At 42.6% G+C, this 14406-nt stretch overlaps 1 protein-coding gene and 1 long non-coding RNA gene across 7 annotated transcripts in view; one reads left to right on the forward strand and one right to left on the reverse strand.

The window, feature by feature from the left end:
• Positions 1-14090, reverse strand: part of GMEB1 (glucocorticoid modulatory element binding protein 1) — a 39496-nt gene extending 25406 nt beyond the window's left edge. For 2 of the 6 annotated variants that reach the window (XM_007491483.2, XM_056795418.1), the window contains exon 1: positions 1437-1573. Coding sequence is in view for 3 of the 6 variants with exons in the window: in XM_001365169.3 (XP_001365206.1) it covers positions 1437-1564 (128 nt within the window). In the remaining 3 variants the exon portion in view is untranslated. Of the gene's footprint in view, positions 1-1436; positions 1595-8063; positions 8191-13841 lie in introns of those variants that run through there. The other 4 variants (XM_001365169.3, XM_007491481.2, XM_001365104.4 and 1 more) reach the window with 4 other exon arrangements.
• On the forward strand, positions 9742-13177 carry LOC103100532 (uncharacterized). The gene is made up of 3 exons (XR_466452.2): positions 9742-9913; positions 10227-10395; positions 12586-13177. It is a non-coding gene; the product is annotated as an uncharacterized LOC103100532 (long non-coding RNA).
• Positions 14091-14406: the final 316 nt, after the last annotated feature.

The raw sequence follows: 14406 nt of genomic DNA on the forward strand, positions 1-14406 counted from the left end.
TTGAGTGTGATGTTGGGACTGTGAATTTTAGATTTTCTCCATTTTGCTTAGTCTAGCACCCAGGAATGTATGCACCCACACTTAAGGATTAAGTAATTGAGGAGGATGACTGGCATATGCTAGCAAGTGACAAATCAGAAACAAATGACTGACCCTTGAGCTGTCCTAAGCCAAGCTTAAGCCACCATTGGCACATGTGAGACATAGGGAGTGATGTAAAGAACTGCCTTTATATTTCAAGTCACTTCCTGTGGGGAGGGAGCTTTGGCGAAGTTGACCCTGGAACTGGAGCCTGGAGGAGCTCCTCAGATGGCTTCCTTTAGACGGTCATGTGGTGAGTGATAAGACCGACACTCCTTTCCCTTGGCTTTCTGGGGAGGCCCCGTGGCCAAGGCCTCTGAACTCCTGCCTGGTTCAGCCCAGGCTGGAACAGTTTAAATTCTCTTTTTTTTCCTCTCTCTCTCATTCTTAATTTCTTCCTTCAGTTGTAAATAAACCACCATAAAATTCTATTCTGATTTGAGTGTTTCATTGGGATTTAGAAATTAAATCTCTGGTGACCAACTAAATTTATATTCAGTCTCAACCCTAAATTTACCCTTTACAGGACCCTTATTTTAGGAAGGAATTGTCCCTAATATGTCCCTCCCTACCATTATTTCTGCATGTTTAATTCCTATTCATCCTTTTATATCCAGTTCAAATCCCATGTCCTCTGTGAAATCTTCCCTGATCATCCTAGGGTCAAATGTGTGACATGACAGCCCAAAAAGCTATTATGAACCTTTTCCACATATACTATCTCATAAGGCAAATTATATTTTTACAAATTCCTCTTTTTTTCCAAAGAGATCTGAGCTCCACAGGAGTGAGGATCCTGTCTTTGTTACAGCCAGTGTGGTATTGGTAAATGTTTAACAACAACAACAAAAAAAAAACTGGACATAGGACAAACTTTTAAGTTTAACCTGCATTATTTTCACATTTTCTCCATCACTTTTCCTGGAGTCTATACAATCAACAAGACAATAAATCAATCCCTGATTTGTTGTGTTTGCCAATTTCCGAGCTGTAAATATTCACAATGAAAATTTAACAACCTGCCTTTAGTACAAGCCATTCCAGAACACACTGTCTATAGCACCTGCCACAGTGCTTTGCATATGGCAAGCTCTTAAATATTTGGTTGCCATTTTCATGAGGGTCCAAAGACCCTTAACAAGAAAGGTAACATCTCTTAAGCCTACCTGCAATGTTATATATTTGCCTGCCTTATTGCCACCACCATCACTAATGACAAAGGCCAGGGTGTCTGAGGAAGGGAGACTACCTCTAATGGGTCAGGGCTAAGAGCACTCCTGTTTTATAATATTTTCTCTCCCTGATCCTTCACAGCTCCCTAGATTTTCAGAGTATCCAAAGTTTTGCTCACTTACCCTTGCTGCACGGGCTGTAACTGCAAGATCACCTGGGTTTTGGTGTCTTCAGGGTTCTCCCCCTGGTTCCCTTCGGTCGGCACCACAACTACATCCCCCACAGGGACACTCACTTCAGCATTGGCCATCTTTCACATGAAGTCGGGAGGCTGAGAACTCTGTAAGGGATGAAGCTCTATCAACGACAAGCTCTGGTAGGAGAGAAGTCCTGAGAAGCCATGATCCTAGGGATGAAAGCTCAAGGGGCGGCTTTGAACTTAGAACTCAGAGGGATGAATGCTACATAGGAGCTCAGTGAAGCTGTGAGAATGATTTGATTCTCCTCTTTTCAGAAACTGGTATGGGGGAGGATCATGCCCCCCAAGTGTAGGGTGGGGGGGAATGTATGTTTGTTCCTATTTGTTTTATCTTTGAAGTAAATATTTCTTTGTAGGAAACTCATCTGATTTAAGGGATTAAATGGAACTGAGGAGCTTAGACTCTAAAATTGGAGGAATATAATCAGTGGGGGCTTGAGAAACCTTCTTCTAAGGGTATCAAAGAACCCTGGAGGAAAGTTAAATGTGAAAAAAATTTTAAATGTAAAATTTGGCCTTCAGACAGTGGGAACCAGGGCAAACATCAGCCAGGGCAAAGAAAGCATCAAGTAGTAATCCCTAAGAAACTGGACTAAGGAAAAGCTTCCCAGACCAGGATAAAGGCTGTGGGGAAAAGGAGGTTTAGGTTCCCCTCCTTCCAGTAGCCTTCACCATTTGTGTGCATACTGTAAATATTTGTCATGTAAACTATGAGTACAGATATTTTCTCCTCCCAAAAGTGAAAGCTCCCTAGGGGAAGAGACCATTTCAATCCATAAATATTTATTAAGTGCTTACTATGTATTTGAAAGCAAGGTGCTAACTCTTGTAGAGCAATCTGCATAGAGTATGCTCTTCAAACCCCAGCTTGGGGAGAAGGCAAATGGATGTTGCCATCTGAAACTCCTGAATTTCAGGGAAAGAAACATGTTCAACAGGGCCTATGTAGAGGTCTAGTAAAATTGCTTCTTACCACCACTGGTAGTGGGTACTACCTACCAGCCCTATCCCTGCCAGCATGAACATGCTTTCCAGGCTGGATCACATAGCCTCACAACAGCCCTGTAAGGTAGGTACTACAGGCTCAGGGGGTTAGGGGGCTCACCCACAGTTTATAAATGTCAGAGACAGGTTTGGAATGTAAAGTCTTCTTGACTAAACCCAGCTCTCTTTCCACCACCACCCCAGGCTACATCACTGACCCAACAGTTAAAACTGAGCTGGAGCCAGCTCGGATGGGTTCTGGAGAGCTGACTGTTAAATTGTCAGTGTGAACATTTGTACCTCCAAGAACTGGCAAACAATCCAAATCAGAACTTGATTTATTATTTTGTCAAAAGCCATGATGAATAATGTTAATACAGATTTAACTTAAAAGAATGTTGAGAATTTTTTTTTTTTGGAGATCATAAACCAGCTCACCACTGCCAATGGTCCTATTTCTTTTCATGGGATTAAAGGATCATAAATATAGAACTGGTAGGAGTCACCTAATACAACCAATTGGAGAATGAATTTCAGAAAGGCAAGAATCATAGGCTGATAGATTTAGGACAGGAAGGATCACAGGGGTCATTCATTGAAATGCCTTCAGTTTACCGATGAGGAACTGAGACCAAAAAAGGTTAGGCAACTTTCAGTCCACATAGAGAGCAGAGAGCCAAGATCTAACCCTGGTCTTTCTGACTTTTTGTTATAAAGGTGTATTGATTTATGATTCTTCCAGTCTGTTATTTCATCTATGGCATCAATAGCAAAAGTTGTTTTGAAGGACTCTGGGTGTGTTCTCAACACTAAGCTTAAACGGTTAGGAACTTAATGAAATTCTTTACCTTCTCCCCTACTTCTACTTTTGCTTAATTTCCTTATATTTTATTCACCAAAATGTTAAGTGCCTTCTCTGTGCAAAGCAATGTATTGGAGACACCAAGATGAGAAAATTATCAAGGTCCCTTCCCTCAAGTTTATTATGCCCTATTGGAGAAGTAAAAATGATATGAAGTATAAAAGTTATGCAGCCAAAGAAAACTAATGTGCTCCAAGAAAATTTGGGTCAGAAAAGACCACTTTCAGATCTCATGGCAATCAGAGGAAGTTTTCCACATATCACCACCATCTTGGTTGAAGCCCTCATCATCTCTTACCTGGTCAAAGCCTCCTAAATTGGTCTCCCTGCCTAGAAATCTCTCCAGTTCTCAATGACATTTCTAATAAACATATCAAAGTATGCATTCCTGCTCAAAAACCTCTAGTAGCTCTGGTCAAATACAAACTCCAGTGTGCTATTTAAAGACCCTAGGATTGTTCTAGCCTACTTTTCCAGGCTCATTCTGCATTATTCCCTTCATTCTGTCCCTACTTGCAAATCCTTCTCTTTAACATTCCATCTCTCATTTCTTTGCCGTTGTTCCAGCTGACTTCCATGCCCATAAGATTCCCTCTTCACTTAGAATCCCTAATATCTTTCAGATCTCAATTTAAGTTCTGCCTGTTACACTGGGCCATTCCCAGACTCTCCAATTACCAATTAATTATCTTGTATTTGTTTTTCTATGGATGTTATTTCTTCCAAAACTAAGTAAGTCCTTTGAGGGTAAGGGCTTTTTTACTTTTTGTCTTTGTAACAACAGAGTATCTGGCCCATCTTGGGTGCTTAATCCTTGGGACAGCTAGATAGTGAACTGGATAGAACACTGGGTCTGAAGTCAAATCAGGCCTCATATACTTCTAACTTGGCAAGTCACTTAATCTTGTTTGCCTCAGTTTCCTCATCAGTCAAATGAAATGAAGAAATTACATACCTCTCTAGTATCCTGGCCAAGAAACACCCAAAAAAGAGTCTGACAAAGTACTGAACAACAACAAATCTTTGTAGACTGACTTGAGATAATAGTAAGGCTGGGCCTTGAAAGAAGAAAAGATTACAAAAGCAAGAAGGGGAGAATGTACCATGTGATCCTGCCACAAGGAAGGCAGAATGGATGGGGAATGGCTGGTACTTAAATTCAGTTGGAGTAGTTTGGAGTAGTCATGTAGACTGAGACTGGAGAAGTAGGTTGAAGTTACAAAGTATTGGGCTTAACACAATATTTTGTATTCTATCCACTATATAAGAGAAACATGGGAGTCTTTGGGCAGAGAATTGACATGTTTCCTTCACCATCAGATTATTTGGGTAACAATATGGAGGACAAACCATAGAGAGGACACACTCATTGGAAGTAGAGAGACCAATTAAAAGGCTTGTACATTGGTCCAGAAGAGAGTTGATAAGGTCTGAATGAGTCTGACTGATAATAGGAATAAAGAGGAAAAGATGCAAGAGATATTGTAAAGTCTGGCAAGCAGCACTGATTTGATGTGGCAGATGAGGGGGAAGGAATCATCAAAGATGACTCCAAGGTTAGAGACTGGGTGACTGGAAGGATTATTGTGTTATCAAGAGAAGACTGGAGGAGGGGAGGGTTAGGGGAGGTCAGGGAGGAAAGCTGCTGGGTCCAATGTAGGGCAAGTTTGATTTAGAGCCTCATAAGTACACACCTAGGGAAAACTATCTAGCAAGGTAGAAGAAATGCCCAATGTGAGCTAAGAGGGTAGAAAGGGTCTGGAGAGGAAGTCTGGGGAGTCATGTAAATGAATACAAGTGATCAACTGTAGCCAGGGTAGTGAGTGTGTTCTTCTAAGAAGAGCTTAAAAAGAAGAGGAATTAGGCCCAAAAACTGGGGAACACCCATGCTTAAGAGGTGGGAATAGAAGGAGGATCAATTTGGAAATCTGACCTAGGAGTGGTTAGACAGGTTTAAGAAGACAATGAGAAAGAAGTAGTATCTTAAAAGCCTTAGGAGGAGAGATTATCTAGGAAGGGGTAAAGGAGGAAGAAAACTGTAAAAAGGCAACTAAAAGTTCATGGATGACTTGGGAAGGAATGATATGCGTTGAAGCCAGACTTCAGGAGCCTGGTTCAAGGAATAATGAGGAAGTAAAGGCAGGGCTATTTTTCCTAGGGTTTAGCATTGAAGGGGAAGAGAAAATGAAAGATAGCTTCAATCTTCTCAGTAAAATCAAATATGATCACTTGCTGAGAAAGATGAGGGTGAGGATGGAGTTGGGGGCCAGAAGAGAAAGAAGGTTTGAATTTATCACTGTGGAAAGGGATAAGATAGAGATTGACCCATAAATTAAATAAACCCTTCTGAAACCTATTTACATTTTTTCTTGAGTGGTGACCATGAAGCTCTAAAACATAAAAAAAAAAACAAATATAACAAATGTAATAAATGTTTGCTTGCTTAATTGATGCATTGGATAATACACAGAAACATTAACCATGAGGATAGGGGCTGATTTGTGATAACAGACCAGATTAATACTCTTCCCATCTGGAAAGGGACATAATCAATCAGGTTATAAAATCATAAAAGGGTATGACCAGAGAAAACACAGTGTCTTTTACCAGGCCCCAACATAAGAAAATTCCTTAATTCCAGTGATAAGGGCACCTGTAAAAGTAAAGCAAAACCTCCCTTCCTTCTGGGCAAAGGTGGAGAACTATGGGTGGAACATTCCATATATTGTCAGATTTGATGCTATTTTTGCTAGTTTTGCAGAACTGCTTTTCCTACCCCTCTTTCTTTTTTATTCTGTTACCAACTAGAAATTTATGATCTTATGATGCCTCACTGGGTAGAGGAAGAGAGTGGGGGAGGGTGGGGGTGGAGTGGAGGGATAGTCAGAAAAAAAGGTCATATGAAAACATAAGATATCAACAAATGTTTTTCAAAAAAGTGTAAAAGTTTGAACAATGTAAATTTGGAAAAAATAAAAGTAACTTAGAAAAGTATTTTGTGAAAGCATTTGGTACCTTTAAAAGGTGGTACTAGTGGAAAACTGATTCCAAAAGGCCTAAGATAATTTTATGGATAACACCAAACCCACAATATACTATTAACTAAAATTATATGTTGAGAGTACCCATATTAACTTTTCGAGCATTTATAGTACAGTTAACATAGCTTTAGAGTTGAATGAAACTTAAAAGTCATCTAGTCGATCCCTCTCATGAGAAATGAAAATTATTTGCCCAAGTTAACACCGGTAGTAAGAAGTGCTAGAATTCGAAACCGGGTCTACAGCTTTTAAATTCAGTGTTCTGTATACAGCATTACCTGTCCTTCCAATATGGCAATTCTTATGTTCTTTTAAGAGGCAAGTTTAAGAAAGGGGTGCTCCTTTATCACCCAAAGGGCCCAATTTCTGACAAGTAATATGAAACCAGAACTTCTTACTACTGTATCAGCTAAAGGCAAAACCATCTTGCCTTCTGCTGAATTCAAACTGAAGTGTTCTGTTGTTCATGACAACAAAAACTCCTGGGGCAAGATGGGAAGGAAGCTTCCCTGGGTATATTATGGGAGGACCTTCAAAAATCTATAATGTCTTTATATCATGGAGAACCCCTTGCTGGCTTAAAAAGAAAATAAGGAAAATCAAAGTGGTAGGAAAAGTAAAAAAATGAGATTTGATATATTCAAAATTAAATTCAGGCTTTTATGTTTCTCCTAAAAGTAAGAGAAAAACAATGACTAGACTGGAGGAATATGTTAATTGTGCTCAATGTAGCAAAGATATCAGGTCTAGAATTTGAAGGATTAGAAAAGTAGTGATTATAAATATATTCGGAAAATATTTAATCCAATAATATACTTACTTTTACTTCCTAATAGCTAAGGTAGGGAAAAGTAGTCTATACTCAGCCAATTCTTATTTTAAAGGTATACTTAGGACAACATTCCCTGATTTCCCCCCATTTCTTATTCCTTCTCATTAATTCAATGCAGTGATCCTGCAAAAAATAAATTACAAAGAATCACAGTCAGGGTAATAGCAATGTTCTTAGGAACAGTAAAGCTTTCTAAATAGCTGCTTGGAAATCACTATTCTAGATTCTAATAAATGAGTGGTCAACAAGAAGCTTGGTAAAGTCATCCCACTATGATTTAAGGGACTACAATTTGAGTTAAAAGCCAGAATTGAGGGCCAAAATAAGCCTGCATGAAACTGAATGACTGAATAAATGGTAGTAAATGAACATAATGAAATACTATTGTGAAGAAAGAAGTGACAAATAAGAAATTCAAAGAAATTTATTGGGAAAGCTATATGAACTGATATAAAGTGAAATAAGGAGAACCAAAAAAAAGCACACAATTATTATATAATAATATAAATGAAAAAACTATTCAGAGGAAGCTGAATTGGATCCTTCAAAAACTAGTCACGATCCCCCAGAATAATGAAAACACCCCTTCCTCTCAGAGTGGTATGGGATATCAGGGAAGAATGCTGTATCATCAGAAATGGTCATAGTTCACCTGGTACTTTTGCTTAATTGTTCTTGTTATAAAGGGAGGGTTCAGTTAAGGGGAAGAGAGAAGGGATGGTGGAAATGATCAAATAAAAAAAAAACTTTTAAAAAAGAGAAACTAAATTCCTTGAAAACTGAATAATATTTAAAATTAATCTCTATCACCCTCAAGATCAAGCACAGTACCTGGCCCTTAACAGCAGGCTGGGGCTGGCTGAAATTTCATCATTTTCCTCAAGGATGAAGAAATTCCCTCTATCAAGGCAGCTCAGCACCTTCTGGGCAATTTATGGTCTTAGAGAATCCCCTAGGGCTTAGAGAGGTTAAATACCACACTTAGTTGGCCAATGAAGGTTAAAATGAATTTCTCTTCCTCTCAAGAGGCCCTTGGAAGGCCTCTTCCCCTCCCAGATCAGCATAAGCTGGAATATTTTATTTTCATTCTATGCTTCTTCCCTGAGCCCCTCAAATGGCATGGGGTCCTTCATCAGTGCCCTGCATGCCCTTTCTCCATATACTGGAATGGGGGAGGAGGGAATTTCTTTAGTAACAATAACTGACATTTACACAGTTTCTTAAAGAGTCCACCAAGAGCTTTACATATATTTCTTCATTTGAGTCTCAGAACTGGGTGAGAGAAGTAGTACATCTATTGATATCCACATTCTATTGATGAGATCCTCTAAGATCTGGAGAGGTCACAGAGCTAGTGTCCAGCATAGGATTTGTTCATAGGCTTTCAACCCTTGATCCTCTCCACTGATATCTTCTCTAACAAGGTTTCTCCATCCAAATCCCACACCCATTTTCTCTATTCCCTGGGAAACAGATATGTCATCACAAGCCCAATCAATCAATCCACAAACATTTAAGTGTCAGGTAGTGGTAGTATCCCCAGGGAGATGGGGTTACAAACAAAAAGCAAAAACAGTCCCTACCTTTAAAGAGCTCACAGTCTAATAAATAACAACTTTAGAACTAGAAAGGGCCATAAAGATCAGTGATTGCATCAAGGGGTTATTAATGTGGGATCCATGGATAGATTTGACTGGGGAAGTCTATGAATTTGAATGGGAAAAAACAATTCGTCTATGAATGTAGGCACAAACATATTGAGGAGAGGTCCACAGGCTTATCAAATGACATAATATTTGTAAAAGCACTTTGCACAGTGTCTGATCCATAGGAGGTGCTTAACCAAAGTTGATTTCCTTCCTTCCTTAAGCAGATTGCCAAAAGGGTCCACAATACAAAAAGGGTTAAGAACTTCTGTTCTGTTCCAATCACTTCATTTTACAAATAAGCTAGGTGATTTGTCCAAGATCACACAAGTAGTAAATAACAGTGCCAAGATTTTAACCCACGTCCCAATTCCAAATTTGGTACCCTTTCCAAAAAACTGTGCTGCCTCTGAGCAAACTAGATTCCTTTTCTATGGAGGGGAGACTTTCCATCAAATGTCTGAACATTTGCCCTTCCCCCTGACATGAGATGAAGGAGGTGGGTATTTCAGGAGCAGCTTTGGACTCATTCACAGATCCCTGCCATGATACCCCCAAAACTCCCCTGCCATATGTGGCTAGTGGGAGGGGGGAAGTTCTATGCGCAGCTTGGCCTCATTCCAGATGTTTAATTAAGAGGTGGTCTCCTATAACATATATATGTAGTTGGGGGAGGGGGGTAAGGGGTGGAAGGGAGTCCTATCAACAACCAGGATATATATAAAAATAAATGTAGTTGAGAGGGGAGTCCTATGAGTAGCCTAGATCCATTCACAGATCTCTGATATGAGAGATGGTCCTCCCACAACTCCTCTACCAAATGTAGCTTAAGAGGCAGGCAGGCAGGAGTTGGGTGAGAAGTAGATTCCTATGATTAGTATGGATTCCTCTAAGTTCTGACATAAGGCATGCCTCATTCCAGGGTAAAGGAGGTGGCTTCCAACCTTCTGGATACTTTCCTTTTTTCTCAGGCTCTTCTTCTACTTCTGCAGTGTGAAGATTGGATTTAGCTCTCCCCTGATTATAACAATAAAGGTACTTAGCTCTTCCCTGATTGTGAAAATTTAAATTGTAACTCATGTCTATTTTTAGATTTTAATCCCCATAAGTGTATGTAATTAAAAGTTAAGTATGAAGATCTGTCCATTTTTAGATCTAATCACCAAAAGTGTAAATATCCCACTTAATCATGAAGAGGGAGGTCTGTGACCCATATGTGTGATAATGGGTAATGAATCAGAATCTACTGCCTTCTAGGCAGTCCTAGAACAGAGCATCAACTATGATTGGTATATGTGGAATTAGGGGAAGGCACAGTAAGTGATGCAAGATAAACTGTCTTTAAAAGGGGCTATCACTTCCTGTGAGACTCAGTTCTTCATTTTTGGAAATGGAGACATAATTCTGGGATCCGAGTTCAACTTGGACTTCTACTTCTGCTGGATTCAATTCTTCATGCTTTCGAGTTGAGGCTGGTGAAGAGGGACAGAAGAATCTACTGACTAAACTGACACTTGGTGAGTGAAAAGCTGACTCTAAACTGCTAGATTTTCTGAAGAGACTTCCAGGGTCCTCAGCTTTGCCTATGCTGGGCTGAAACTAATTCTCCCTTGCCCAGAGGGGCTGGAAGTAAATTACTTAGTGCTCTGACTAGATATCTTACTTACCCTATCTTCTCTGATTTCTTGCTTCACTCTTTTTACATTTTGTAAATAAATTGTAAACAAATCCTTTTGGAATTAATTAAATTCCTGGCAACCATATTCTTAAATAATCAAGTCCAACCCTTTAAAAATTAACCCCTTTCCCCTCCCTTACAGCAGCTTTTGACTCTATTGCCTATTTCCTCTTCAGCAGGATACTTCTTCCTCTCTTGGCTTTCCTATTTGTTCAGTCTTTCTCAGTCTCCTCTACTGGATTATTTTCTGAGAGTGCATCCTAAGGTTTTATCTTGGCCCCTCTTCCCTCTCTATCAGTGATCTCATAAGTTCAATTATCTCTCCGAAAATGACTCCCAGATCAATAGCCCTAGTCTCTCTCCTGATCACCAAATAATCATCAGACATTTCCTAATGGATGTCCCATCAGAACCTCAAACTCAAAATAGAACTCAGTATCTTTCCTCCCAAACCTACCCAGGTTCCCAAAGTCCTTATTTTTCCTTAAGGGCACCATCACACAACTTCCCACATGAGGCCTTTCCTAATTCCCTCAGAACTACTAGTGTCTCTTCTATATTCTCTTGCAAGGACTTGGTCCATCTTCTGTGTTTTGGCTTTACTGTGTACAATTTCCCAGTTAGAAAGCAAGCTCCATAAAGGCAGAGACTGTTTTTTTTTCTAATCCTCTGTATCTCCAGGGTACCTGGCATACAGTAAACACTTGATAATTGCTGAGTCAGTCAATAAGCATTTATTGTTTACTAGGTCCATAGTATTGGGGAGAAAAAGCTGGCCTGAGTTCAAATCCTGCCTCTGATACATACAGGATTCATGATCCTAAGCAAGTCAGCCAACCTCTTGTCAACATGGAATTTAGGAATCCCAAACTAGTGGGGTCTGATGAACCCCAATTTTAGATTTAGCTTGTAGATTGGAGACCCCAAAAGCTTGTACTTGTTTCCTGTTCCCATGAGAATCTACCCTGAAGGGAAATGATAATTCTGGTTGGGTGAGATAAGCATATGCTAAGGACTTTCTTTGTTTTAGGTAGCTTCCCCTATTGTATTAGAACCTTTCTCAGGAAGGTCAGACCTGGGCATGAACCATCCTTTAGTATCCATTGCAAGCAGCCCCTTCTCTTGCACCCTAGCTTCTAGCTATGATTGTATCTTGTCAGTGTAGTTTGAACACTCCCATTTTCCTTGTAGCCATAGTAATGTCAATCATCTTTCCCTGCCCCTGGATTTCCAAAGGGTATATAGGTTCCCCAAGTTCTTTTGTTCCTTAGAGTCCATCCTGAGTAGGTGGCATTCCCAGGGGCTAGTGACCAGGGCGTCTTGACTCTGTACAGTCATGGGAAGCTCTCTTGTCGCATTAGTAGCACTAACCCCTTTTCCCTTGATTAAAGAGTGATTTTGACTATTTAATAGTTCTGCATTTTTTCTAGTTGACACTCTCAACTCATAAATAAACCTCATATAAGAATCCCCAGGGCCACATAGTGACTTATAAAAGTATATACATTAGTATTACTGTTTTACTGTATTTTTATTTTTTAACTATTTCCCAATTAATTTTAATATGTGTTGGGTCTGCCTTACACCTCTGCTCTAGGAAAGCCTTTAAAACTTTTAAGTTGAATGAGGAGAAAGTAATGCCTAGATCAGGTAGAGTTCCTTGTATCAATTAAATCCCTGGGGTCAGCCCTCAATACCAAGCACAGTACAAAAAGTGACTATAAAAAAAATGCAAAACTTAGCCTGCCCTCAAGGAGCTCACATTCTAATAAGGGAAACAATATGTAAATAGCTAGAGATATTCAAGATAAGAAAAATAGGGCATTTATTTCTTTCTTTCTCAAGGAAGGCCACTACTGGGGGTAGAGGGGGAGGGTCAGGCTAGGAAAAGCCAGCTGAAGACAAGACTTAATTTTTATTTTAATGCTTTAAGTAAATGAAACAAACTTTTCATATTAAATATTTAAATGAGTGAATGCACTGCTCTGATATGAGATTATATTCACTTTCTAAATGTTTTGGTTTCCAGATCTGATAGCGGAGGGGACCCTACAGAGGAGGTTGCCCTTGACTGCATCCCAGACATAAGTGAAAGTCCTCTAGCAACATTCATAGCTCCTTTTTGGGATCTAAGATACTCCAGCATACCCCAACTCCTTGAGCTACACGGATGGGGATGACAAATCCTTCCAGCAGCCCTCAATTCCCTGATCTACATAGAAATGGATTGGGATCCTCTAGCACCACTCCTGGCTCCTTCCTCGACCTCTGACAGAGAAGCGATTCTCCAGTAACATCCCTAATTCTTTCCAGCCATAACTAGGTGAGGGAGGGGTCTTTTAGTACTTGGGGCTCCTCCAGTAACCTCTGACCTTGGAAGCACCACTTATTTTCTGTCTACACAGAAGAGGGGAGGGGCGGACAGGTAGCACACCCACACACACAAACGCTCGTTACCCCGTGGCTTGGGGCAAAAGACTGAATACTGGCTCTAGTGCCAGAGTCAGAGTTCGAATCCTCCCTGAAGCAGTTATTGTGAAGTTCAAATGAGATCACATTTATGAGGCCTGGAGCTTAGCGCCCAGCACGTAGTGTATTGCTAAATAAACACCGGTTCCCTCCCTGGCCTCCTTCGGACTCTGTTACGTCCACCCCGGGTGACCTTGGGCAGGCCCCTACAATGCCTGGACCTCACTCCCCCCCACCCCCCTTTAAAAAGAAGCGTGCGGACGCATGGGGCCCTGCGGTCTCTGCCACGCACGGAGGCCCTAGGCCCGGGACTGCTCCTACGCTCGGCCTGCTCACAGCCCTGCCCTGCCCGGGCCCGGGCTCGGGGCGCGCGGGCTCCGCGGGGGCTCGCGCTGGGGGCTGACGGGGCCGGGCCTCGGCGGGGGCGCGCGAGCCGCAGCAGGCGGGCGGAGGCCGAGGGCGCGCGCGGCCTGCTTCTTTTCCCCCCTCCCCCCCTCGGGGCTCGCGCGGCCCCGCCGGCGGCGGCGGCGGCCGCGGCCACGGCCACGGCGACCACGGCGGCCACGGCAGCGTCGCCTCGTCGCTCCCCCGCCCCCGTCACCCCCCCGCGGCGCCGCGACGTCCGCTCGCTCCCCCGGCGGCGGCACGCACGGGGCGTGGGGAGACGCCCGCGGAGGCAGCCCCCCCGCCTCTCGCCTCCCCTCCCCCTCCGCGCTCGCCTCTCCTCCCCTCCCGCCGCGCGGCCCCCACTCCCGCCTCCGCCCCCCACCCCCGCCGCAGCCCGCGCGCCCACCCCTCCCCCCTCCTCCTCCTCACCGTCTCCGGCGGGCGGGCGACGGGCGGCGAGTTCGGGAGGCCGACGGAGCATGCGCAGAAACCGCCGCTGCCGCAGCCACCAGCGCCGCCAGTCCGGGCTTCCAACACTTCCGGCCGCCGCCAGGGAGCTGGCGCCTTAAAGGGGCCGAGGCCTTATTTGGTACCTTCCCGCGAGAACACTCCTCTCCTCCCTCTTCTCTCCTCCTTCGGACCACTCAATGCGGCACTGAAGGCTGGAGCAGGACATTCTGTCCTGGTCCACCTAGATGCGTTCTCTCATAGGACATCCACAAGCGTGCCACCGTCCACGCAAGACTCTAAAGCGTCCACAACACACCGGCCTACAGCCTGCAAAAACCCACGCCGGCACGTGCATACACAACTCTCTCTCCGGCTGACAAGTTCATCGGTCAGACCCACTCCCAACATCCAAGTGCTAGCATGCAACAGAAAAACATTCTCAGATACACATGTGTGTGCACAACAAACTCTTGCAACATAATGCACACACCAGCGTGCAATGCACGCGCGTAGACATTCCAACTAGCTTACAGCGCAAACACCC

The sequence above is a fragment of the Monodelphis domestica genome, chromosome 4, assembly GCF_027887165.1.
Source record: "Monodelphis domestica isolate mMonDom1 chromosome 4, mMonDom1.pri, whole genome shotgun sequence".
Classification (NCBI taxonomy): domain Eukaryota; kingdom Metazoa; phylum Chordata; class Mammalia; order Didelphimorphia; family Didelphidae; genus Monodelphis; species Monodelphis domestica.